The sequence below is a fragment of the Centrocercus urophasianus genome, unplaced genomic scaffold (assembly GCF_019232065.1).
Source record: "Centrocercus urophasianus isolate 14NV4802_14NV808 unplaced genomic scaffold, USGS_Curo_1.0 seq_15, whole genome shotgun sequence".
NCBI classification, from domain to species: domain Eukaryota; kingdom Metazoa; phylum Chordata; class Aves; order Galliformes; family Phasianidae; genus Centrocercus; species Centrocercus urophasianus.
In genome coordinates, this window is record NW_024884697.1 from 34,448,951 (window position 1) to 34,476,934 (window position 27,984).

At 37.8% G+C, this 27,984-nt stretch overlaps 1 protein-coding gene across 1 annotated transcript in view; it reads left to right on the forward strand.

The window, feature by feature from the left end:
- LGR5 (leucine rich repeat containing G protein-coupled receptor 5) overlaps positions 1-27,984 on the forward strand; it is an 85,397-nt gene that overhangs the window by 32,009 nt on the left and 25,404 nt on the right. The window contains exons 2-5 of the mRNA XM_042816273.1: positions 1,234-1,305; positions 16,176-16,247; positions 17,875-17,946; positions 27,653-27,868. Coding sequence (XP_042672207.1) covers positions 1,234-1,305; positions 16,176-16,247; positions 17,875-17,946; positions 27,653-27,868 — 432 coding nt within the window. The remainder of the gene's footprint in view (positions 1-1,233; positions 1,306-16,175; positions 16,248-17,874; positions 17,947-27,652; positions 27,869-27,984) is intronic.

Sequence of the window (27,984 nt, forward strand, 5' to 3'; positions counted from 1 at the left end):
TAGGAATAGGAATAGGAATAGGAATAGGAATAGGAATAGGAATAGGAATAGGAATAGGAATAGGAATAGGAATAGGAATAGGATGCCTACCCACCAAAGTACAGATAACTTATTTGCCTTATGAGCTTCCAACAGCTTGAAGAAATAAGGTTATTCAAATACCATCCAAAGCTGCTAGAACCTTTAAGTGTGCTTTCAAGTATATATGTTTATACTGCTTTATTAAAACGATCACATAACATTGCATAAAATATGCCGTCCTCTGATATTTTTATTTTAACAGCATCTATAATAATTCTGACATAGTTGTATAAGTTTTATCTTCTGTGTAGAATTTTATAATGCAGTCTGTGTACTGTTTTTACTCCTAACGCAAGTCAATCGTAATGACAGTGCTGGGCAAGACAATGGAAAAAATGAAGAAACACCTTCAGAATAAGCAGTTATTGTATGAATTGTAGCCTGAACCATAGCCTGAATGATCTCTGACAGAGCTGATATGGCTGGTTGTTTCCTGTGCCAGGAACTACTGTGGAACCCCACCAGGAAGTGTGCTACAGAGAAGGATCACATTACACCCTTGTTTTATGGTTCATTTCACTTATTTAATGCAATTTGAGAACTTGCAAAAAAAGAGCACTGTAGAACGGCGATGTTTATTTTTTGAAAATATGTCCCTTATTTAACACAAGTGAGTTGGGTTTTGGGGACACCTAATGTGACACATGGAAAATCAGTAGGCTCATACAGCAAGTTGTACAGCAAAAGCATTATTTTTCCATGCTCATGAAATGTAAAGAATCATGCAAATAGTTTGCACCTGTGCAGCTTTGCTTGTCTGCTTTAGTAAACCTACGGTATGCTGCAGTGCAACGACAATGAATATCAGAGTAGTTTTCCTTTACTACTCCAAATAAATTTTAATATAGTACAGTGGTTTATTAAAATTATGCAGCCTAAAAGGGTTGTTTAGTATTCCAGCTGATTTATGGAGAGTGATAAAACATTCCAAATTTTTTTTGGAAATAAGGAACATGCAATAGCTTGTATTGCTTTGACAAAGCCATTTTCATACAAAAGTAGAATGTTTAAAGTGCTAACTAGATAATGATTCATCAGTTCTGGCACAGGAACTAATTTTTTTAATGTGTTACTTAAAAATGTGTGGAATGAACAGCTGGATACCGCAGTTGTGACATGCCATATTAAGTCTCTGTCTGTTTTCCCCTACAGTGATCTCAGTATGAACAACATTACTAAGCTGCCCTCGAACCCCGTGCACAATCTCCGCTTCCTGGAAGAGCTGTAAGTATCATTGTATCCTTGATGGGCATAGTCAGTGCTAGACACATTCCTGTGTTTGTCTCTCATACTTACTGTGGGAACCAGATAAAACAGTGCAGGAAAGCTGTCAGCCTGACACTTTTGGCACATGCGGAAACACTTAGTTGAAAAAAATAGATTGCTTGTGATTCTGGAAGTGAACATATAAAAGAGTTACCGAGAGGCTACAACTTCTCTAGGCAGGGACAGAGCCAAACAAATTAAAATTTTCAAACAAGGGCTGTTTAAAAGAACTGGATTGCTTTTTGGAAATAGTTAAGCAGCAGGATATTAAAAGTTTGAATACTGGCTCATGTTTATTAAAATAGCAAGTAAAGCTATAATCAAAACCAAATCTTGCTGCTTCGTTCTGCCTGTGTCAAGGACAATTGAGTCCACATTTCCTAGTATCGGGGCTTCTTGTCCCAGTCACTTTTAATTACTGTTTCCTTACTCTGAAGTTTAGCATCCCTGAAGGCTGACTGTAAAATGCAGAATCCTACACAAAGCTTAGTTAGGCTATCCAGTACGTTCACTGAGGGGGAAAAGCACTCTGCAAAAACCAGCTGACCAAACACTACATCAAAAGAGGAATGCTGGTTTGAAGTGATGGTGACTAACCAAAAGTGAAAGGTATTGTGCATTCTTGAGACCTGGATTTAGCAGTGACCCTAGCTACAATGACCCAAGCTTAAAAGAAAATTTAAGTTCCTGAGGAGCGACGGAGACTCTGTAAATGATGTACCAGAGCTCTTGTGGGAAACAGCTGGCACCTGCATCTGCATCTGCGTGAATACCTCTAAAAGTTGATTAAAAGAATTGTGTAGGCATCAACCCCTCCTACGAATCGTGCTTTATAAGCTTTTAAAACGAAAGCCCTTTTTTTCATAGCGAGTTTAGCTACTAACACACCATAAAACCCACGTAAGATATGCAGAGTCATGATTGTGCCCTTCTTGCAAAGCCGCAGTTTATTTTAAGCTGTGAAATGTGCACAGTCCTCTGCAATTTAAATCCCCTTTGGGTGTTTATTGCACTGATGACTTCTGGTGTCCTTGCTAACATTCATTAGAATTTTGACATCTTGTATTTGCAATTGGCATCTATGAAGGAAAAAAAAAGAGAGAAAAAAAAAAACATTTTGGTGATGCTGAGTTTGAACAGTGCTTCTTTTCTTCTCTTTCCTTTTCATCTTATATATTTTTGTCTTATTTTTATTACTGGATTTACAAAGCAGTATTTCTTTTAATTCTGTCTTCCTTTGCTTCCTTCCTTGCTTTGGTCTTTATTGCTCCTGGTGCAGGTTTCAACCAAAGCAGGGACATAACAAGGAGAGATGTCAAACACCAAGGATTACAATATTAAGTGCGCATGAAGCGAATCATTCCACAAAGACTTAGTGGATTTTTTAATGTACACGTTTGCTTGGTCATTCTCAAGGAGAAAAAAACAAAAGTTTGGGCTTTTCGTGGAATGGAGTTTTCATGCATTACGCCAAGTTGCCTTCCCTCTCAGAATTAAATGACCCAAATAGTGAGACACATCACAGCTTGAGAGGCTGTTCAGCAATCTACTTCATCTCCCTGGTCAAGAAATTTGGAGGTATTTAGAAGTGTTATTCTTGTGCTGAACCCATATGTTCCACCTGAAATATGAAACCACTGTCCTTGTAACCCTTTCTTCCAAATTATGTGATTTCAGTTTCTCATCATTGATAGCAGCAAGAAAGTATTTCATTGCTACATCTTGCTTTCCATGTGCACAGTCAGCTCCCCATTTATTTCACACCATCCAGTCATTCTGATGTTGCTTTATAACAGCCTTCCAATTTATATTCACTTTCAAGTAAGTATAGACAAATGAACCCTTTGAAGATCTGAGGTAGCTGATTACCTCTTCTTAAGGCAAATTCAAACACATTGTGCTGGGAGCGCCTTTGGTGCTCAGAGCCATGTATGATACAATTCAGTCTAGTAATACTTAGAAGTGTAGACAGTGGAAGGGGAACTGTGTATTAAGTTCTGAAGCAGGCAGTAACAGCCGCTGTAGTTTCCACCCTCCTTTTATACTCATTTCTGAGCACTGATTGCATGTATTAAAATTATTTTACCCATCCAAGCATTGCTATATTATTTTTACTCCTGGCTTACCTGGGAATTCTGCATTTTGTTTCTCTGACTTGGTTAAGGTGAACGGTTGTAAAATGTAACTTGACTAATAATGCAAACATGGTAAAAACAAGGTTTTACAAGATCCTTGTGTCAAAGCATTGACCCCATGAGATTAAAATGCATCTTAGAAATGCCTATCCACTCTTTTAAATACAAAAACAGCAGGAGCGTAAAAATGCAAATTCTAGGGCTTTTTAACATTGAAAAATGTATTAGTAATCCCTTTATAGTAGGGCTGGTTCAAAAATCTGATGAAGGTTAACGATAGATCGACTGAGATTTAGATTAAATGCTACATGCTTGATGTGTGGTTTGGCAATACTAGCATCTCATTACCCCCAAAGTACTGGTCAGGTCTGCTCTGCTAATTCTGACCTCCTAAGCTGACTGATCCACTCCTCAAGATGAGGTTCAACACCTCTGCAAGCAGCATTCTTGAGGTCCTGATGACTGTGCCTGGTATTTATCTTTAATCAAAGCCTTTGATCATTGAAATGCAGCAACGTATTGAAACTATGCCATATTTTTGAGATGCATTTTCCTCCAAAAATTTTAGAAAATATTGTGGTACTTTGAAATGTTCTAGCTCCTGAAAAGTTTAGTTTTGAGCAAGGTCTTTCGCTTTCAAAATGATTTTTTTTCCAGGCCTTTGAGATCCATCATCATTTTTTCTTAAAATACACATGATGGAACTCCCACCAAGAAAGAAATCTATGCTTCAGCTGCTAGATTATCAGCAAGTTGCTCTGCATGGACTTGTACAACACCATTAAGGAGAGTTCTTCATTATAAATTCAAAATAATTGCAGATATTTATCAGTATTACTGAGCCCAAGACTCAATCCTGTGTGGAGTCTTTCTATATTTGTGTCATTCTATGATACATTTAGCACACTTGTATTAATAGAGTAGTGAATTAGAGCAATGCATTAACAAAAAAAGCTTTTTAAAAAGTATATAGAATTACGTAGGTTAGGACTTTTGAAGACAATATCTGAATGTAAGCATATCATTTTGAGATCACTGACACTTCAAAGCAGTGCCTGAAAGTGTTTTATTTTATAAATTGATATACCTGTGAAGAGTGAGGAAGAAAGCCAATAATTATTTAAAATGATGTGATTCAGATCTAGCTACAAACATTTCCAGCTAGTTATTTCCACACATATATGGATACATATATGTATGTATACAGATAAATATATGCACACTCACCCATGCACACACGTACATGAGGCTTTTATTTCAATTTTAAACACAGGAACACTCCATAGAAGAGCAAATCTCCAAGTGATTCTTATAGTACTTTGCTGTTTTTCAGCAACTCAGAATAGACATTTTAGCAAAACTAACAAAAAAAAAAAACAATAACAGGTCTGTTTTATTGCATTTATTTGACCTACAGTTTCACAAAATCAAGTGACAGAGACAACTTCAAAGCTCCATACAGCTAGAACCAGCATAGGTTTGTTGAAACCTATGTCCACATTTTTTCACATTGCCCACAGTATTATTACATCAGTTATTTAGGCAGAAGTGATTTAATCATGCATTTTAATACTATACTGCAGGCAGGATTACAGATACAGTGCAAAAAAGATGTATTATGTGAAAGTCACCATCAGGTGTGTGGAAATCCCTTTGCATTGCAGAAGTGCTAAAAGACCACTGAAAATGAAGATCTAAATAACCAGGCATGACCTATTATCTGTTCTTATTTACTATTTTCTTTTTACTTCCCTTTCTGTTTGCTCTGTTTTCCTACAAAGAGGTTTTTAAAACTGTTGGTGAGAATCAGGTGTTACTGTCCCTGCCAGCTCTGAGTGGTGGCACTGAGCTCTTCAGTCATTTTTGTCTTTGAAAACTGGGAGCATTGGCTCCTGGGGTTGTGTACCATCCTTCTTTTTGTGCTGGTACAGGCACTTTGTGGCCAGCTCTGAAAAATGGTTCTACACTTTTTACTGTTGTATAAGCTAGCAGTAAACATTACAGTGCTGCAGATATAGTCCAAAACATCTCTTAATTTACTTGAACACACTTTGGACAGGATGCTGAAAGTCTTTCCCAAAGATGAATCAGCGTAGTCTTAGAAACCTCCAGAGAAAGAGAAGTAAAAATACCTACAACAGATGTGCGCAGCGAAAGTAAAACTAGGTGTTATCTAGTGTCTCAAACTGTCTACACACGTCCTTCTAATGTCAGCTAAACAGCAGTTTTATGTGTTTTGCACAGCAGGTTTTACAGCTGCTGTTCCTGATGGAAATCAGCTTGTGCTATCTCCATCAGCGAGCATTTCAAGGACTTTCCGTGTTAAATGACTTCCCATCCCGTGTGTAATTCCAGTGCTGTGCCGGCTGACACATGACCTGGATATCCAGTCTCTTCAGATGAGTTGTGAAGCCAGTGTCTTCACTTCATACGTGCACACATGCAGAGGCAATCTGTTTGGGATATGCCCTGTGCTCAGTACGCAGTGTTTATCAGTGGCACATGGCTGTGGCACATCATAAATCCCATCACTGTGGGACAGACTTTGCTGATAACTCAGAGCTGTGGCTCCATGGCTTTGCAGGAAGTCCTGACAGGGGGAAGTGCACCGGTCATTGACTGTGCAGCAGTAAAAACAGAGAAGATATTGATCAAGTTAATCAATTGGAAGCAATTGTAATCATTTTCACCCCTAGCTTTCACACAGTTGCTTTGATTTACTAGAAAAAACATCAGATCCAAATGCAGAAGATTCCTAATGTACAAGATGACAGCCCTGGTGGATCTGAAGCTGTCACTGCCTTTGTCTCTGTCCCTTTGATGCCACCAAGCTAAAGGACAACAAAGAGCTTCCCTGTGTGGCTGGGTCATCTTGGCACCCTCCAGACTGCCCCTCTTGCTCTGTTATCAATGATGACAAAATGAGGAACAAAAAGAAGGGAAACTATAGGGCAAATGCCTTACTAAATTAGAGCAGCTTGCATTGCTTGTAGAATGGATTGTGCTGACAGACAGTTATTCTTGAAATGTTAACACAAATTTCAGGGAGCAGCCTTGACACTGCTGTGCATCTGTGGTGTGAAGGGGCAGTACAGAAGAAGGTGAGGGGATCAAGATAAAGAGAAATGAAAACAGGGAGACTTGTGCAAGTAAGAACAATGAAGGTTCTATGCTGATATCCAAGAAACTATCAGTGTATCAGTGATGCTGCATTGCTCTTACTGAACGCCAGATAAAGAGAATTTTCAGCTTGTAACTTGCACGTACTGCTTGGAACCTGTAATTTATTACCAGCAGTATTCAGTAGGAACTGGTTTATGCTATCAAATAGTCACAGGAAGAGCTTTTCGTGTTTTGCGATCAATACAGATAGTAAAATTACACTTAATTAACTTAGATGAAGCTATACTTTATTAAATGTGTTATATTTCTACAGATCCTGAGGCAGGGTTTTAATTTAAGTCTTACACATTCTGCATGTACTGCAGTAGCAAGTATGCAGAAATTACTTTTTGTCAGTGGAAGTTCAGCCTGTTTGTTCGCCGCTTCATTTCAGTGCAGTGCACAGTTCCTATACACACTTCCATTTTTCTCTTGTTTTAGGACTATAGGCACTGAATTCAGCCCGCATTACATTTATGTCTCTTTAAACACAGTTCTTAAGTTTGGGTTTGTTTGTTTGTTTGTTTGTTTGAATTTCCAAACAGGAGTAAATAATTTATCCTCTAGTTCTTTAGCATTGCTTCATTGTACTTCTCGGAGAAAAGCTGTGGCATCAACATTTGGAGCTGCACAATTTGTGTCCTTTGCCAATGGCACAGGAAGGACAAAACAGTGAGGACAATTTGTTATTGATTGTTTGATTGTGGTGCTTCATTTCACAGTACGTATCAACCAATTCCTGTTATCAGTGATGATAATTTATCCCAGTATCAGAAGTGTAAGCAGCACTTTGAAGGCCAAAACTAGGAAATGTAATGTATATAACTTACCATTTGTTGTTTCATCTTGCTACAACACTGAAACACAGAGGAAGGAAATTTAACAAATTTAAGATTAGTCTGAGACCCGTGATTTGGTGACAGGATTCTTCAAACGTGGAAGTGAAATTCTTTCTCTTACTGCAAGTAACTTTGGAATCTGATCCTGTAAATCGACATAGGATTTCCTGGCTAATATTGGCATGCAGCCTAGGAGTTCACTGTGCTGTAAGTCAGAGGGCAGGTACTTGTCCATGTGGTAAAAGGACACCACTGGATCCCTCTAGTAGGGCACTGGCCTCTGCCATACTGAGAGCAAGGCAGCTTGTTTCCAGCACTGGCCATGGGCAGCTGCATGAATGGAGCAGTCAGTTGTCCCTAGAAAACGTAGGGTCACAGTACTGAATTGTGCAAGGTGCAGATAGAATCCTCCCCTTTTATAAGTGGAAAGAGAAATAGTAAATTTTAGACCACATCCTTAACTGACAACAATCTAAGATCTCTTTTATGGAAGCCAGCTCAAGATCAAATACACACTGATTTCATTCCAACTGCTTGAGGTCAGTTGGAGTTATTCCAGTTTACACCCTCTGAGAATTTGGCACACGCATTTTAAAAGGCAATTAGGCCCTGAAGCAGGAGCAGACTGTGTTATATTTGAATTTCCAAGTAGCAATAAATGTAATATACAGCACAGTTATGATTTGCACACTCCCCTCCTGCTTTCTTAAGGAGAGCATCTTTATATTTTCTTCTTTGATCCCTCTGATCATCACATTTTTTTAATATATCATTTGACCTACTTTTTATATTACTGTGATTACAGTTTTAATTAACATGACAGATTGAAATATAAAAAGATAATTAAAATACACAATAACATTTAAATTCTTAGTCTAACAAAGTAGTTCCACAAAAACATTTTGAAAAATATATGCTGATATCATCCATTAATTAATTAATAATTAACACAGTAATTACCCACCAATGAATTCATAAATCTCTGTAGCATTGACCCAAGAATAATCATTAAAAAATATCAACCTCATATCTCAAATTTTAATTGACTTTGCGTAAGTTCTTGATTAATATCCATATTGTCAGAACTAGTTTAATCTAATAAGCAAGAACAATCTAATAAGCAATTGTTTTATCTTTTTTATCTACGTATAGGTGCGTATATAAACTGAGGAAAGCTCTTATCATAGAAATACATATTGACTGTACATTTATGTAAACTAAAGGTGTATACACTGAATGTGTTTTGTACATGTCTGTCTTTGGTCAGCTTGACAGGAAACAAAATTGAAGCAAGCAATTTAAGGTGAGCAATTCTTCCTTGAACAGGAGCTATATTTTTTAAACTCAGAGCAAGCTTTTTTAGAAAAAAAAAAGGAAATATAAATTTATATACACACATAATATATCTTCTACATTGTTTCTCCAAAAAATACTCCTAGAAGTGAATTGCTGTCAGATGTGATACTGAGACATGATGCAGTTATGAATCCAATTTCTGCTTATGTCAGCGCAACCTTTTTCACAGACATCAGTGGGACTGAAATTTCATCACTTATCCTTATCAATGACTGAGAAAAATTATTTTTCAGGCAATTAGGGGAGAGGAGGATCAGGTTTTTAGAAAGAAATTTTGAATTACGAAAGCAAATTTATCTGTATATATCTGTAGGTATAAAAGAGACAGACCACAATTTCATAAATGTTAATGTGATGTGGCATCAAATTTGGCAAGGTTGGTACCATGGAGCAGCAGAACTGGCCCAACTGTGGGGATTTTTCACCCTCTCAGGTTTTCTACACTTCTAATTTTTATTTGCAAAAATAAAGATTTCTGTCACCGGTTTCTAGGTTTGTCTGTATAATTCATTTTCAATTTTCTGTCTGGGGATTTTGTTAACTGCAGAATGTAATGTAGCAAATAAGGAAATTAAACCTGTTTTCAAGGAAAACAGGCAAGCATAAAATTCACTGAGTTGTAGCATTATTGATGGTGAACTACCCATCTTTAAATGTACATTTATATATATGTATATGTAGATATGACCAAATTCATATTGGCATTCTCTAAGTATAATAACGCAGTTCTTGTTCTCATTTCTCAAATACGATCAGCAAAATAATGATCAGAAGTAAAATGCTGAGTCAAAGGAAGATAAATGCACGATGGCAGGAAATTATTCCTGTAGATATACCTCAATATATTTTCATAGTTGACAGATGATTTTGAGTTGCACTCAGATATTGAATATTGCAATACATGTAAGCAAATAGCTTGTGGAATGATTAAATACAATGCAACACAAGTGATTAGGGGTTTTTTAATATCTCTGATATATAACTCAGTCTGTACAAAAGGACGTACATTCTCCTTTAAAATACTGTTCAACATGTCCTTTATATATTGTCCAATATATTTACCATAAGTTTGAGTGTAATGGAGTTCTACGTAACAGTGCTTATTCAGTGTAAGAATTAGAACAGATCTCTGATTTCTTAATAGAAGAGCTTTACTCTTGTACTGCTTATTCCTGCTGTATGTTGAGCCATACCAAGATCCATAACAACATTTACTCTTCTGCATTTCTGCACCTTGCAAGACTCGAACAGTAATTTGTTCAGGAAAAATCTGTCATGTTAATCCTCTTAGAATACAGCATGAGTGTTAATTAATATAAATCTATGCAGTTTCCCAATGAGACTACTATCTTCCCTTCATCTCTTTCCTACAGTTTTGATAGTACGAGATTTTGAAATGCACTTTACAGGTGCTTGTTCAGCATTTGTTGAACTAGATCTTACCTTGGACAAAGACAAAAAGCAGCCCTTGCCCCTGTTTTACTGTCACTACTTGCTGCAGACTGTGAGAAGTAGCTTGGTTAGGTTTGCAACAATTTCTAATGGCTACTGAAAAGATGCTTTCTTTATTAAGAGCCACAGTTCAATTACTACAGAGATTTTTTGATGTTTCGAATTCACCTCCCTTTCCAGTAGGTAATGAGGAGAGGCTTGGTTTCAGGCAAGGTATCTTTCAATGCTGAAAACATACAAGCACAAAGCAATTTTGAGTCAGTGAAAAAAAATCTTGTTCTAGAAATGTAATGAAAATACTTAACTGTGTTCAGTCACAACATCATACTTATCTGCTTCTTTCTGAGGAATGAATCTGTTCTTTTTAGACATGAGCAACAGTAGAAGGAAAACAAAAATTTTCTGATCTTTTTTAGAACTTTCTATGGATGTTTTATCAGTTGTGCTGTCTTAGGATTGTTCTCCTTAGTTGGGGATGACCATTTCTCAGAACTGTGTCACTGCAAGAGATGTCAGAATATACAAAAGAGATACACAGATGAACAAAACTCACAGGAGACACCATATATGCCTTTTCTTAGATCTGAGCAAGGCCAGGAACCTGACCTGAAGCACTGTAGCAATTCCAACACCAAGTAGAGTTTGCCAGCTGGGCTGAACTGTGTTGAAACATACTTCATAAATTGCTGCCATTTGAAAAGATAGAAGCAGTGTGCTCTTCTGTCAGCTCATTTATTTTGCATCTTTTAGAAAGAGATATGCAGTAGTATAGAAATTCAGCCTTTGCCACTGCCAAAAGTAGCCCAGTATCTTGTCTTCAAGAGTCTCAGATAGAGGCACCAAGGGAAGAATACAGTGACATATCCCCATACGTTTTCCAGCTGCCATTAATTTCTGTCTTAATTAGTAAAAGAAATGAAACAGCGTAAGTTAAATCCAGTTATAAAATAGTATAGCTGTTTTTGGTACATGCCATCCAAAATCAGCAATACTGACTTTTTTTATTATCTTTTCGTTAGAGATATGATAACTTTGAGCCTGAATTTGTTTAATGTGATATTTCTAAAATAATAACTCTCAGAAATGCTGGAAAAGAATTTACTTTTAAAAACTGAAATTTAGAGTTCTTCTAATAGTAGAAGACATTTGGTTATGTGTTACGAAAAAGCTAGTTTATTCCTCCTCTCAGAAATCATTAACTAAATGCTAAACTGCAGAAACAGATAGGATGTCCATCCTCATCTATTCAGGGAAAGCGATATTTACCTATCCAGACTGAAATCACTACCCAGAGTCCATCCAAAGTTCAGTAAAAGTACTGGGCAGCTTCCCTGAAATAGCTTAGGGTAATGGAAAACAAAATCCCTGATATGGAGATGAGTAAACCCTGACAGATGCTTGATAGATACCTGTAGAATCAACAAGGGGATTTGTTTTCCCCTATGCCAAGACTGAGAATAGAAACACAGCAATAGCAAGAAAAAAATCCAGAAGGAAGGCATTAAAATGGTTGGGAACAAATAAGCCAAATTTAATGAGCTTTGCAGTATGTCTTAAATAACTGGTGTGCTAACTTCCATCCAAGAATATTGAAAGAATTAAACAATGAGCCCGATGAATCATTACTGCTGATTTTTTCCAAATCCCACAATGCTGGGGAATTCCAAAGGGCTGGGAAGATGCTGCTATTGTGCCAGTGTTCAGAAGTGGTCTTATGAGCATCCTGGGAATGGATAGGTGGTTTGCCTGACTTGGATCCAATGGAAAATCATGAAAAGGATTGTCATGAGAAAGAATTTACTTTGGTAACTGGAGGTCAGACATCATCATTATATAGAAAATGGATGTTGCCAGAAGCCTACCTTTTTTGATGTTGTCAGTTTGCTTGGTAAGAGAGCCGCACAGACGTACATCTATTTTGGCATATGTGATACATTTAATTTAGTCCTCCGCTGAAATGTGGTGGGCTATACGTGATAAACATGATCCTCTGCTACACAAGCAGAGGAGTGTCATATAAAAGGACAGTAATCACTGTCTACAAAATCAGTCAGAGTTCTTTCCAAACTGAAAAATAATCAAAGCAGTGCTAAAAGAACGACCCGGGGCTTGAAAAACTCATAAGGCACAAACACAGAAGCTCTGCTTACAAAATAGAAGAGTAACATGTGGTTCTCTCTATCTAAAGTGGACTTCTAATAAATGAAAAGACATTTAATTGACAAGATATTTTATAATTGAGAAAGTTGTGATTTAACAGGAAAAGAAACAGAATCCAAAATGAGATTTGGAATCTGAAAAAAGGAAAGAAAAAAAAAAAAAAAGAAAAAAAAAAAAGAAAAAGGTGGGAGGAATTACATCTCACTTTAACCGTGCAGATAGCTATCATTCTATCATTCAAATAGCTCAGGAACAGCATCCTTTGCTTACAGCTGTTTGTCAACTTCAGACATTCCTCTGAATGGTGAAGCTGGGGCCATGCAGATGAGTAATGCTCTAATGGTGGTTGTGGGTGGCTGGATAATTCAAATGGGCATTATAATAAAAATGGCAGCGATTTAGGATATTTTCTCTGAGAGACAGATTTTTGTTCACAACAACTGACAACAGAAGGAAAGAGGGAAAAAAAGATACATGGAAAAGTAAATATAACTTTCTGCAGTACAGTCTCATTAAAACTGTGCTGAATGCCCATGAGCCATGTATATGAATACCTCTGTGCATAGGTATTTCTTTCTGACTATTACAGGTTCCATAAAACCATTTTAAAAATTATGACTGTCCATTTTCCAAAAAAAAATGGCCAAGCATTAAGGCTTACCACAGAAAGACTTCTTGTTAATCTAGAAATAGTCAGTATTACACATCGAAACAAAAAAAGCTGGTTAGTATCCCAATTACATTACCACAGTGCTGCATTTAAAGCAGGGAGGAGCATGCTTACCATACCAGAGTGCTTAAAGAGCTCTAATTTTCTTAGCTAGCCTTTTAAATAAAGAATATTTCAGATCTAAGAAGCAGTATGAACATGTAGTGTGTCTGGTAGTTTGCTTTGCAACAGCTGTGAAATTTATTGCAACACAGCCACTCTTTAAGACAGGATGGTGCCCTGACAGTGCCAGCTTGAGACTTTAGAGATATGAGTTCAGTTATCTGTGTTTTACTGAACTCTCCATGATACTCAGTGAGACACTTTTAGTAAGCGGAAACCTAGCACAGAATGGCCAGGGTTAGAAGGGACCTCAAGGATCATGAATCTCCAACCCCCCTGCCACGTGCAGAGCCACCAACCTCCCCATTTAATACTAGTCCAGGCTGCCCAGGGCCCCATCCAACCTTGAACACCTCCAGGGACGGGGCATCCACAACCTCTGTGGGCAGCCTGTGCCAGCACCTCACCATTCTCTCTGTAAAGAACTTCCCCCTGACATCCAACCTAAATCTTTCCTCCCTTCCTTCCCACCTGTGCCTAGTCTTTTTTTCAGTAAAATTTTGTAGCCTCTTCTGGTTCATGTCTAAAACTAGAGTTCAGTCATATCAGTAAAATAACGGTACAAAAGGCTGAGGGGGTTAAACATTTTGTAGTCTTTCCAAAACTCTATATAGTAAACTGAAGTCAGCATTAGAGAGATCTCTAACTTTTGCTGGCCTATAATCCACAAACAGCATTTGCTTTCAGAGAACCAGTGCCTACTCTAGTACATGCCTGATTTATCCAGTATATACAAGTGTGTGCCAGGTTCTGCTCACTGATCTGTCTGCTGGTGTGCAGGTGCACATACCCAGGTCTCAGATGCCTGAACCTCAGACCCCGGTGCATCTCATGTGAGCAGTGAGCTCAGTGGCTCTATCTTAGTGAGCCCTGCAGAAGAGAACTTTTCTTCTCTCTGAACAAGGTCACACCAGTCAGCAATTGTGTGCACAGGGAAGATGCTTTCCCCAAATTTATAATACATAAAAAGTCATTGGTGTTGGCATCTAGAGTCATGTTTTCTTCCACTGGGACCAGTATTTTTCTGTGTGGAAGAGAAGCGCAAGTGTGCCCGGAACTCTGTAATTATCTTGGGGTAAATAAGCTTCAAATGGAGATGAAGTTTAAGAACAGTCAGTGCTGGGTCTTTGGGATTGCAGTTCCAAGCACCTGGCACTTTCTACGAAAAGGATTAGCAACTCTGGTGCCTACTTCAGTGCTATAGGTTCCCCTCTGGTGGCTCAAGGCATTTGATGGAATTCATCCTCTGGTCTTTCCTAAGGGGTCCAAATGCCAAATCAAATGTCATCTCTGTCACCACATCAGCTGGCCTGTGCTAACTGCAATTTTGATGTACAGTATCTTAACTGATGAGAAATGTCAAGTAATTCTACTTGGTTTCACTTGGTATGCAAATAGGGTGATCAAATCAGATCAACTCACAGTTGTGGGCATCCAAGAGCAGTAAGCAAGGCTCTACTGACACATAGTAACTTGACTCTCACCCCAACCAGTCAGTTTTCCAGTGCTGGAAGAGGTATCATGGCATGGCACATTCCTGTTGAACTGCAATGTCAAGAGGGTAAATGCAAGATGCTCTTCAGTTCCACTGCTGAGGAACATACCAATGGCACTTCACATCAAAAATATGAGGGCTGCTCCCAAAGGCAGTGCCTCCTATTTTATTATATTGGTCCACAACATCAGAGGTGCACATTGGTGGTATGGCAGTACTGGTTGAATCTTCCCATCAATATTCCATTACATTTTGTTGCTGTGCAACAGATGGCAGCAGAGCAGCAGTCTGACACAATGGCATCTGGTAGGGAAGTACATATGAAGCAAAGGGGTGTCAATGAATTCCTCCATGCAAAAAGAATGGTACCCACTGACATTCATCAGCACTTGCTAAACATTTATGGAGATGAAGCAGCTGTTGTGAGCAGAGTGAGATGGTGGGTGCTGCATTTCAGCAGTGGCAACAGTGATAGTGGGGCACCTCTGCTGGTGCAAATTGTTACAAGCACAGCATGCAGGCTCTTATTCATCACTGGTAAAAATGCACAGCTAATGCTCGTAACTATGTGGAAAAATAATGTTTCGTAGCTGAGAATTTGCTCTATCAAATAGTGCCATTGTGCTCTCTGTAGTACTTTCAGTGGAAATAAATAGGAAGCATTACTTTCAGTGTAACCTACGAAGACTTTCTTCCATAGGAACAAATCCTACATAATACTTTCTTCTATTTTTTAATTTCTTTTTATCAAAGTACCATACATTACAGAGATATTTGTTGTACTTTCCTCAGTCTGTAAAGTATTTTGAGGCATTCTGAGAAGAAGGGTACAACAGAATTAGGGAAAAAAACCTACAAATTATAGCAAATACACTGTCATGCCACCAGCAGAGAAATTTGGGGTATTGTTATTGTAAAATGAACTTTATTCTTTACTATGTGGATATATTCTGATATTATGTGGAAATGAGTTAATGCAGCTGAGTTAAATGTGCACAGACATCATATATACACAGTTCCAAAAGTGTATGCCTGTAAGTCTCCTGATGCTGATTATTGTTAGTGTATCTGTATTTTAGTTACTGAGGTTGTTCTAGTGCTTAAAAAGAGAACTACAAAGAATTAATTGTCCATTTTAAGCCATAATCTTGATTTATAATGAACTTGCATTTTGTCTCTGCAGTCCAGCTGTCAGTAAATCAACTATACAGTTAAGAGCTCCTCTTGATATTTTGCTTTTAAAAGTATATTAATGACAAAACAAGGCTCTTTTACTACTACCTCTGGCATCAGTCTTTCAAACATAGCTGTGTTACACTTTTTAGCAACCAAATTAATTCCACATGAAGGGAAAAAGTATTCACTCCTTTTTTCTTTCCCTTTTTCAAACTTTGCAGACGTCTTGCAGGAAATGGCTTGACATACATTCCTAAGGGAGCATTTGCTGGCCTTTTCAGTCTTAAAGTGCTGTAAGTAAACTGTGTGTTGTTTGATATATTTCTGATTTCCTAAATGCTCCAGGGAACTAATTAACCAGTGAAGTTTTGATCAAGTAAATTACATATTTTGATCAGCTCATTTTGAACAATTCAGTTGAAGTGAGATACATATGAACATCATTAAATCTTTGTTTTTTCATATAGAAAATATCCTAAACACAAAGATTGGAAAGCATTAATCGCATTCTAAAAACAACTTGCTCATCAAGTAGATGTCTCTGTACAATATCAAAGGTAAAAATTGGTTCAGTTCATAGTTTCTTTAGTTGTCTCAAAAGTTCTGTATTCAGGCCTAAAAAATTTGGACTTTTCATGATCACACAGAAGTCGGGGTATATTGCCTTTTCCTTTTCTTGAGAGATGGGAGAGAAATCATTACTGTAGAACATGCCGCAATTTACAATCTAGTTCTTATTTTGTATCTTGTTCTTTGTAATCTAATTAAGATAAGTTATTAAGAACATGACTAAAATGAAGTAATGAGACGACATATACAGTTACTAAAACTATTAGCAGCCCAAAAGTCACTGTCTATCTGTAAAAGGGGATCTTTTCCTTCAGTTCACAGGAATTCTTTTATGTGCAAGAACGCCAACCTCTTAGGCAGTGTCAAGCCAAGCCAGATGCTACTATAAAAGCATACTGAGCTTTAGTGCAAAGATATTAGGTGGGAAAGAAGTACAAAGAGCTACCCATTACATCTACTCTTAAGTTGGGCAGCTGTAGCTCTTGTTGGCCCTAAGAGCTTCAGGCCTGCCAAAAAGTATTTCATTTACAATGTCCCACTGAGTATACCTCGTTTTGAAGACATTTACTATTCCAGTGTTACCCAGGTAGAATCCTTTTATAAATGGAGAAGTTGGTCTAAACAAGGATGTTAGGCAGTTTGAGTGAAAATGTATTCTAAGGTAAGAAAAGTTTCTCCTGGAATTTAAAAGATTTTGCTGTCTCTGCAAGCTAAGTCATGCAACAGCCTCAGAAAGTAAATTGATCAGGTCATTGCTAACAAACTTCCTTCTGAGAAAACTGATTTAATTGGGAAATTTTTAGCAGTTGTTACTGAGACAAATTTCTACAAACTAAATCATAAACTGCTCGTGCAGTTAAAAATGGTGCTGGCCATAGTAGCTTGTTCTTAAATGAGAATTTCAAGAGTCAGTCTGTCAGAACTTTATCAGAATAAGAAACGGAAGTACTGAAGAAGGAAAAAGAAATCATACATACGGATGACAATTTCATAATCACTAGAGGCAATTCGGAGCTCAAGCTCTATCAACAGCAAGTAAGGTTTCATCTGTTAGCTTCCTCACCTACTTTGAAAGTCCTACTAAAGCTGGTGTGTTGACAGAGCTAATGTACTACATGTAATCGTTTGCTCTGAAGAGAGAGAATGAGCATTTTGAAAGGAGTGAGGGGAACACCACTCCTGAGCATTTGTGTAGATTGTTTCTGTGCTTGTATTTTTGAAGTAAAACCAGTAGAAAGGAGGTAAGCTTAGAAGAAAATTTGCAGTAGAAAAAACATACCTTTACCGTATTGATTCTGTTGTTTTTTTGTTTTGGTTTGGTTTGTTTTTTTTGTGCTACTCAAAATGTAGAATGCTGCAGAATAACCAGCTACGCCAGGTTCCTACTGAAGCACTCCAGAACTTGCGCAGCCTGCAGTCTCTGTAAGTATATTTGGTAAATCAACATGTGAGCTTGTATTAACAATACCATATAGGATTACCTATTAATTACCTGTCATATATCGCTCAGTAATGTCTTGAACCTATTTCTTCTTTTAAATCTCTTTGAAATGCTTTTCAAAAGAATTGTACTCTAAGTTAAAAATCAAAAGTGACTGATTTCATTCCAGTAATTTAGTGACATTGGCAGTTTCCTTGCAGTGTTATAAACTGCTTCACCACCTGAGAAGACTTGCTCTGCAATACGTTCTGTCTGTCAAGAAGAATATGGTCCCTGGAGCATCAGTCTTTCCCATGATTTCTTGTTAAGGCTCTTTACAAGGGAAAAGAAAGAATCCCAAATAACACCCTTGATTTTTTTATCATTTATTTTTTTCTTTTTAAGCAATATGGAAAATACTATTAGCTCATGAAACAAAGTGTACTGGAAGACCCTTAATTATACTCTATGCTACAGGCAGATCTCCGTATTTATAGTTCTTGACTGGGTCATGCTGACTCAGTCCACAAGCTCCAGTTTTTACAGAACTCCTGCCAGATTTCCTAGACTAGGAGTGAGGATTGGCTGTTCCATGGTATGAATGAAATTATTTTGATGTGCTTCTGCCTCACGATTTAACAGTGGTTGTACCACATCGTGCTAAAAGCTGATCTAGCCCTATTAGACCTTCAGTAGCAGATACTGAAGGAAAACTAAAAGGTCAGGTGAAAAATAAAATAATACTCCCTTGGTAAACTGTCCCAACTGCCAAAGCTTGGTGCTCAAGGACTTGCTGAACGGCTTCTTTGAACTTGATAGCTCTTAGAGGATTTTCTTCTGTGAGCTTGTACAATTGCTGTTTGAGCTAATGTAACACCCATTATTTTCCGTAGCAGCATATCTGCTGATCAGCTAACTCTGTGATGAGGTACCTTTTTTTATTTGCTTGGAATTTACTATCACATTTACGGTAGTAGATGCTAATAGGTGCAGATGCTAGAAGGTATAAAAAGCTGTTCCTTGTTGAGGTATCCTAGATTTTATGTACCTCTGTCCCATCTCCAATGGTTACAACTGTTGAATTCTTTCTCATGTGGAAACTATTCCCTTCATCTGGTCATCCTTGTTATTCTTTACTGAACTTTTTTCCAGCTTTTCTATATTTTGTTTGAGACTAGTCAAGGAGGAATCAGACCTGCATAGAATACAGCCTGGATTTGCAGAGGGAAATTATGGAGGTTTTTTTGTTGTGTGTTTTCCTGCTAACCCCCAAACTTCACTTTGTTTAATTGTTTTAACTGTTACTGAACACTGAGCATTACTTTTTACACTTAGTGCAACTTCAAGACATGATTTTCTTAGCATGTTAAGAGTTATTCAGGATTTTGTCTTGACGGGTGGGAATTTCCTTCACTTCATAGGCCTAACTTTACATCTTCCTGTACTGAAATCCATCTGCCATGTTGTTATTCAGTGAATTAATTATCATTAGTTCCTTCTGCTGCACCTGGAGTTCACATTTCGCAATTACAAGGCCACTGTTGCTGTCTCCACATAGGATGCAGAATAAATTCTGTTTCTGAATTATCCAAAGAATGTCATTGTCACTTGATACAAGAAAAAAAGATGGCTAAATTTTCTAATTTAAATTAATTTAAATTCTAATTTAAATTCTAAATTTAAAGTATGCGCTAACTTTGAATGAGCAGCATGAAATCTCTAGATGATTGAAAATAGGCATGTTCTTTGGGCATAAACAAACATTAGCTGAGATCTACTGATTGGGAAGCATACTGTGCTAAACATGTTCTCTTATTTTTTTGTGTGTAAAGAAGTTCTACCAGAAAGTTCACATCTTTTGCACACATTCCGTTCAGATGAATTCCAAATAATGAATCAATTTCTAGCAAACTTTTGTCGTCGGTGTATAACTTACCCATACACAGGCACACATTATACTACTTTAGCTCCCAAGTTCTTATGTCTGTCTCAAACAATACTTACCTCCTTAATATACAAAGCATTCGTTAAGGTTTGTAAAGGTGAAAGAGCCTTAAGAATTAATTATCTTATAAATTGTTATTTGGTCTGTACCTTTTTTTCTTTATTGACCAGACAGACTGAAATATCTTAGCCATATACTTTTGAGGTTGCAGTTCTTTCCTTTGATCTTTTTAAAAAGTCATGAGAAAATGCTGGTCTGCTGACTATATTAGATTTCTTTCTGCTAAACAAACAAAAAAAAAATCTTGCTGAGATCACATCATTCTATACACATTCTGGACCAAAACACGATAAGCCAAGCAAACAAGGGTTCCTTTGTTGCTCTGAAAGAGACTGTTGAATTTCCAATACAGTTTCCAAACAAAATGACAGTCTCGCTCATTCTTTTCTGCAGATATTCTTTTCCATAGGTGAAGAAGCTGAAGAAGTGAACCAAATGTAGTTGCAGTGTGTAGTCTGCATTAAGAGCTGATATTTCGTGACAAAATTGAGACAGACTAAGAATAGGGGTGATCAGCAGAAACTTTTAGTCAGCTGCGTAGCAGTCCTAAGATGGAATGATACAGGTTTGTTCAGAAAAGCTACTATCAGCTGAAAGATGATCACTGGCAAAAGAGACCTCTTTGAGGGAAAGAAAACTATTATTCTTTTGTTTGCTTTAACTGGGTTGTGCTTGTCAGATAAGGTGTGCATAGATTCAATTTCTTGTTTCCTACAGTCTAGGGATTTTCTGCTCACAAGGTGGTTCTTGCATTGCTTTCTGATTTACAATAGGAAGTATTTCTTGAAACCTTTGAAATAGCAGCAGTCTTTTCAGGGGTGTAATTAAGAGGTTAAAAGCCTGCACAAAGGCAAGTTCTATAAGATAACAACTTCTTGTGTTTATTATGTTTAACGAAACAGGTGGCATGGTTTTCGAAAGCCTCATTAACTCTTCTCTTTAGGTTAGCAAAGCTGCAAAAACCTGAAAACTGATGACAGGGCTTAGAACTGCCTTTTGTATTTTCACCCAAGAAGGGCAGTCACGTAGAGAGGCAATCCATACTAACCACCTTGATATCTTAATGAATGTGAAGAGGATTACGTTAAAATCATTTTTGTATAAAAATGTATGTGATTTTGTGTGTACGCACATGAGATGTATGCAAGGGCTGTTCTGAAAGTAATGCCTCCCATTTTATTTTGCTGGCCCACAGCTGTGTTTATCTCCATGTTCAGCATTTTATGTGGGCTATAATTTCCTTTTGAAATTTGTCATGAATACAGATTATCTGGTTTACTAACCCTAACAATTCAAATGATGTTTGCTTCTGTTAAGCCAAGAAGAGGAAAGTAAGTTCTCAAATTCCATGACTGAAAACAGCCAACACACAATGACTGGTGTCACAACTTAGATCTTGGCAGCGGGGTTTGAAGTGTCACTTGAATGCTGTCTCCCTTATTATTCACTTTTCTGTAGAACTGACTGTAAGCAGATGGTCTCTGGATTTTATGTTTCCCAAAGCTCCAATATCTCCACTCTGCTTTTAAATCAAGAAGGCTTTTAATGATCTTGAATATATCTGTTTGATCCAAAAGCCTTTTATGTAGATTTACTGGTTTATTTTTGAAATATACCTATTAATCATCAGCTTGCTTTCTGACCAACTGTTTTCACTGAATTTAAGTACTTGTTTAAATAGATGTTTTTATTTCTAGTGAGATCACTTATGTACCAGAATTGTCATTTCAGTATTTTTTGAACAAGAAGGATTGATAAAGCAGGCAGTGATGCACAAATTATTTTTTAAGATCTCTTCCTCGAGAATGTTAAAACAAATTTTATGCTATTAGCAACTGATGAGTTGGAGATCTTCATTTGTACATTTTAGTAAATAAAGGAGGGAAGTCTAATTGGAACTGCTGATGGAGAAGTGAAGCTTCTGCTGCTCTTTTACTGGGACTATTGTAATGCAGCACCTTGCAGTGAATGCCACAGATTCAGATTAGTTCCATTTATTTTCTTGTTTAGAAATCATTGTTTGTTAGTAAGAAGCTTTTCCCATTTCATTTTCAGAGAGAAATGATAATCAAGAATAGATTATGTCACTATCCATGCTAAACCAGTCAGCAAGGATATTTAAAAACAAGCATTGTTTACAGTAAGACATGCCACTTGCTTGAATTCCTGTAAAATTTAGAAGTTTTAGTAGTAGAAAACTTTAGTTAGTTTAGTTTTCTACTTTAGTAGTAGAAAATTGAGCAGAATACAAGACAGTACCTCTTCCAAAGTGCTGGAAACAATTGTAGAGGAAAAAATAAACCATTTGTTCTCCACTGAAAACCTGAAAAGTTGGAATTTAGTGTAGCACATGGATTTGTCTTCACAAATACAGGATAAAAAAAATAGTACAAGCAAGTTTAACTTTCTGACAGAATTTACATATCACTTCAGTTTTATTTTTAAAATATGTTGCTATGTGCAGAGCACTTTATGATGATGCATTTTTACATGAAAGCTGAGCTAGAAATAATCTTGGCTGTTCTTAATAGTTTGCTTGGCTGGAACAGGTCAGAAAATGGATTTTTCATCTCCTTCTCCCTGCTTCTCTAAACATTTGACTTTTTAAAAGAAATTCTTATTCTGAAAAAGGAGTTGAAGATTTTGATAATACAGAGTTCTGAGATGCCTCCAGTTCAGTCTTAAAACTAAAAAGCCTTTTTTCAAAAGTGTTAACATTATAAACAGGGTTTTTTTGTGTGTTAATAATCCTGATTTTTAGTTAAAAGACCAAGCAACTTCGATGAAATCACGTTCTCCCAGGAGAACTGTTTTCATGAAAAGACAGGAGCTTCAGTTGTGATTTTTCATGTCACACCCCATGATAATGAAGCCAACAGAAAGCTTTATCCTTCTTAGGAAACCCAGTACCTCAACAGTTACCCTCAAGCTCCCTATGGAGGAATTTCCCACCGTTTGGATCAAGGTTGTGTGTACTCATGCATACAACTGTACATATACACAAAAATGTCTCAAAACTCATGGCTACAGTCTCCTTTTACTTCGTGCTTTATCTACGTGAGCTTCTAGAACCCTAGGGCACACTAGATAACGAAAGAGGGACTAAATCACAGAGTGCCAGTGCAGTGTCAGAGCGCCCTTCTCAGTCACACATTTTTCCAGCCTTATAAACAGCTAGGAGGACAGACATGCAAGAATCCCCAGTCTGTGCTACCACTAAATATTTGAGTCCAGTCCCCACACAACCAGCTGTAGGGTCAGACTGCTTTCAAAGTGGGGTACAATTATCTAAACTGGGTCAGCAGTTCCAGGCTGCTGAGTGATGTTTTCTTGCATCCAGCAGAAGCTACTCAGTGTCTGACTCCTTTCTGTCTGCTGAGCAATCTCGTAAAACGTTGCTTTTTTTTTTTTTTTTAAATCATACCTGTAAAGAGATACATTTCTCAACCTCAGAACTGCTAATGAAAATCTTTCTGTATGGCTGAATCCCACCAGGACATGCACTGCCTGTGGGAGGAGGACGGAGGACGAGAGGGCCAAGTGCTAAAGTGATCAGCCATGTCAGGTTCAAATCAGATACACAAGAATGTCCACGTGAGCATCATGTGGTGACACAGTATTACCACAGTCAGCCTAGCAGGGCAAACAGGGCATAGGAGTGCTCCAAAGCACTGGTCATGACCACCTGCCCTGCTGCCTTGTGAGAAGGGTCCTTGGCTTCTGACTGCTGCCAGATGGGGTTTGTCTGAGTGGTTACCTGGGGCCACTTGGCAGCTCGTACAGACCTGGGCCATCCTGTCAGCATCCTGCATGCAGCCACCTGCTTTGGGAGGCCAGTGGAGGTTACTGGCAGCATTCCCGGACACACAAGATATCTGGTCTTGGACCTCTGTTCTGCAGCCAGGTTCCTAGCATGACCCAACAATTCCTGCTGGCCCCACTTTTTCCCACTTTTGGGGCTTTGAGGCTAGTTTAAGTATGAAAAAAAAAAAAAAAGAAAAAAGCTTTGGAACTGGATATTTGTTATGTGTTATGTGTGATATGTGTTATACAACATGCTAGTGTCCTGGCACACCATCCAGGATACACCTGAACAACGTATTTGGATATAAAGAGAAATGCTAAGGATCAAAACTCTCAGAAGTGTTGAGACTTTCTCATGTTTTATGTGCAGATGGTGTTTGATTAAGTAGCAGGGTAGAAACAAATGTTCCTAAACTATGACTTGTGATTTTTTTTGTTCTCTTTCAATCTTGCTGTTGCTGCATAGGGTTTCTTGTGTCAGTATTGTACAAGCTCATACAAGGGCTGAAATCTGTGGGAACTGCTGTGCTGGCATATTGTAATTAAGCTTTCACAATAATAGCATTTTCCCCTGAGGATTGAAAGGGGTATCCTGCTTAAAGGGACATGTTGGGGAAACCACGCTTACAGTAGCCAACTTTATTTTCATTACATTCACTTTTGAAAGCCAGTATTGATGTCACTCTTGCCATTCCTTACATGTGGCTTTAACCTAACTCCTATGAGCAAACCCTTGAGAGGGTCCATGTCACCACAATCTGACATTCTCCTTCCTGTGATACCCACCCCAGATGTGCCCTCTCCCCAGTCCTTGTTCATAATTGCTCCATGCTTTCAGCAATGCCTGTGTGCTATAGAACCTGGGGAGGAAGAAAGTGGTAGGAGAGGGAGGAGCATGCCCTTCTGCTCTATGTGTGCCTGTCATCAATCCTCATACGCTCTCAGTTCCTTGCCTATCCTGCCTACTGCATGAAGGACCTTCACATTTGGTTTTGTCGGCATTGTATTCTTGACTTCTTTATCTGTAGTTGTAACTTTCCTCTTGTCCAGTCCCTTCATTATGTTCAGTCCCTTATCCCTTGCAAAAAGAAGCAATCCATGTGATAGATGTTTATCTCAGAGGGAAAAATGACCTGGGAGAAGTTTCCTTCCTGTTCCTATACCTAGCATTTGACTTAACCTTGAATGAAGAAGGAAGATTCACCAACAAGACTTCAAGGATCTTCCTGAGCACTAGGTATTTCACTAGGCTGTACCTGCGCTTGCTCTTGGGATAAGACTCAGAGAAAGGAAAAATATGTGTATTCACGTGGAGACGTACCAGTGGCATAAAGCTAGGTGTCCATATTGAATTGATCCAAAAATATGAATCAAAACTTTTAAAAAAAACCTACCTTTCACCCTTTTCAGGGTAACAGTGAATTAGTCATGCTTTCAGTCCTATATGAATAATATCTTTTCATCATACATAACGCATATGGTCCTAGCATTCACAGCATGCCACAGGAAACACCAGTGGGATACAGTCCACATAGCTCAAGCATTTTCTTTGAAAGGTTTGGACATTTTAAGTGAGCTCATGGTGAATTTCATACTGTCTGCTTTATTTACATGTCGCCTATCAGAAAAGATCAAGCTTTTCTGTTTTCCTAAATTGGCTCTCTCTGGAATATAATAGCAGCTTTCAAACTCGCCATGTTATCTATATATTTTCAATTATAAACAGGGTCATGTTTGTGAGTTAATGGGTTTAGTTTTGAAAGTGCCAAAACTTTGATCAACGTATGTGAAACAATTGTCTGAAAGCAATGATTTTGATCAATGCTTTATACATCAGTGTGCATTACCTACAGTTTGACAGGAAACATAATCACTACTGAAATGTTTTATTATCTGCAAGAGGGAAAAATGGTACTTGGAAATTCTAAAAAGATTAGATAACAAAAGAGCACTTGAGGCAGTGCTTATGAGCACTGGTAGAGTGTATAGTCCAGCAATAGGACATGCAATACAAATCATTGTAGTTTCAAATTTTCTTACAAAGTATATTTAAGGAATAAGCTACTTAGAATCTCATTTATTTTACAGCAGTCCTATGTTGTCTATTTTGCTTACATAGTATGGTGGATTTATACTTGGAAACTTCAGTAATATAATTGGTTCCTTGATCTGCTCCTGAATGTTGGTAAGGTAGAAACCCTGACCTCTCTGAGGACAGAAGAAGTACTGCCTCTGCAGCCACAGGGTCACACAGACAGCTGACTTCTGGCTTTGCCACATGAGCAGCAGTTCTGTGAGTAACTCCTCTGGAGTCTGTCCTCCTCTGGGAGGTTGGAGCTGCACAGTCAGCCTTGGCACTGAGCAAGAAGCTGACTGTCACACAGTGGCACATTTAGGCTGAATAAAGCCTCCGTTCTTTAATCAGTGTAACTGTCAAACTAATGCAACTGTAAGTTCTTAGTTTACATACCAGCATCACACAGGGAAGAAATTTACATCTAACCAAACACAAAGAAACCTCATCATTCAAATTATACCTTATTTGAAAACACAGGCATGGCACAGTTGTTGCCTGGGGAATGGGGGAGGTACAGCATGACTGTTCCTAAACACTTCCAGCCTCACCCATTTGTTGACCGACCCTGGAATTATTTTGAAAGTTCTGTCTCTGCTGCCTGCCATGTCAGTTATTATATCGAAAATTTAATTGTACAGGGGCTTTGACACTGAACTTTATAAATTTGTTCCAACTGACCTTGTCTCAGTTATTTGCCAGCCTGGCACGAAGGCTTCGCATTCATTATTTGTTCTCATGCAGAAGGTAGAAGGAGCACAGGGCAGGAGATAGAATGGACCTGATGTTTTACATGACTGTGAATGAGGAAGCAGCTTTAAATAAAGAGATTATCATGCCCATCACAGAGAGTATTGCATTTCTCTCAAACAGAACAAATTTAAGTTGTACAGAATTACTTATTTGTACCTTGCTGTGTGTGTGTTTTTGTTCTTGTTTTTTTTTTTTTTAATAGTGTTTTCAAAACTTCTATTTAAATTTGTTTTTATTTCATCATCTCTATACTCTTCTGAACAGACATCTTCAAGAAAAGTTTTAGAGATTCGCTTCTATGACATAGTATTTCTAGATTAGATTTGCCTAATCTGCAAAAAGTTAAATAGATTTAATCCCTTCTTGCAGAAGTGTGAAAGCAAGATATCACCTGCAGCTCAGGGAAGGTGCAACATGTAGCTGAGCTCCCTCTGTTGGCTCTGCAGAGGCTGAAGTACATCAAATAACTTCAAAGGGAATCAACTGCATTAGCAACACCAATCTCTGTTTAAAACCGTTTTGCTCTTCTATTAAGAAATGTTACGTTCGTTGCTCATTAGAATAATTGAACTACTCAGCTTTTAAGAAGGAGTAAAACATGAGCAGAAACCCAGAAATAATGTTTATTGTTAGCTTTTAAAAGTGACGGATAGCATCTGAAAATCCAAAACAGCTTTCAGCACTTCAACTCAGTGATTTATAGATTCCGAAAGAGAGTGTCATGTTGAGTTTCTTATATTTTTTTATTCCATACTTTCAAATAATTGGTAAACAACTTTGTGACTGGTCCGTAGAGAGGCTCTGTTCAAAAGTGATTAGTCTATACTCTCAGTGAACCAATGACCCCAATGGAGAGCTGTGAGCAGTGGGCCAGCTGCTTAGGAGACTTGTGAACACCATGTGAAGTCCCGGAGATAATGTTGGAAACAAGATAGAAATCCAGAATCTCTGGGAAACGAAGAACTGATGTGACAAATGCTGCCTATCCTCATTGTGTTCTTGATGATAGTTTCATGTGAAAGTCCACTGTTCTTTTCTCTGAATCAATTTTCTTTATTTCTTTTTCTCCTAGACGCCTGGATGCCAACCACATCAACTATGTGCCCCCCAACTGCTTCAATGGCTTGGTCTCCCTTAGGCATCTGTGGCTAGATGATAATTCCTTGACAGAAATACCCATCCAAGCTTTTAGAAGCTTACCAGCACTTCAGGCAATGACACTGGCACTGAATAAAATTCATTACATACCAGACTATGCTTTTGGAAACCTCTCCAGTTTGGTAGTTTTGTAAGTTTTATCAATTGCTTTTTAGCCAGAATCTCTGCTTCTTTGAAGGGCTTTGACCTCCTTGTGATTAATTACTTGAAATACAGTGTTTAATTTACATGTTACTTGAGACAACC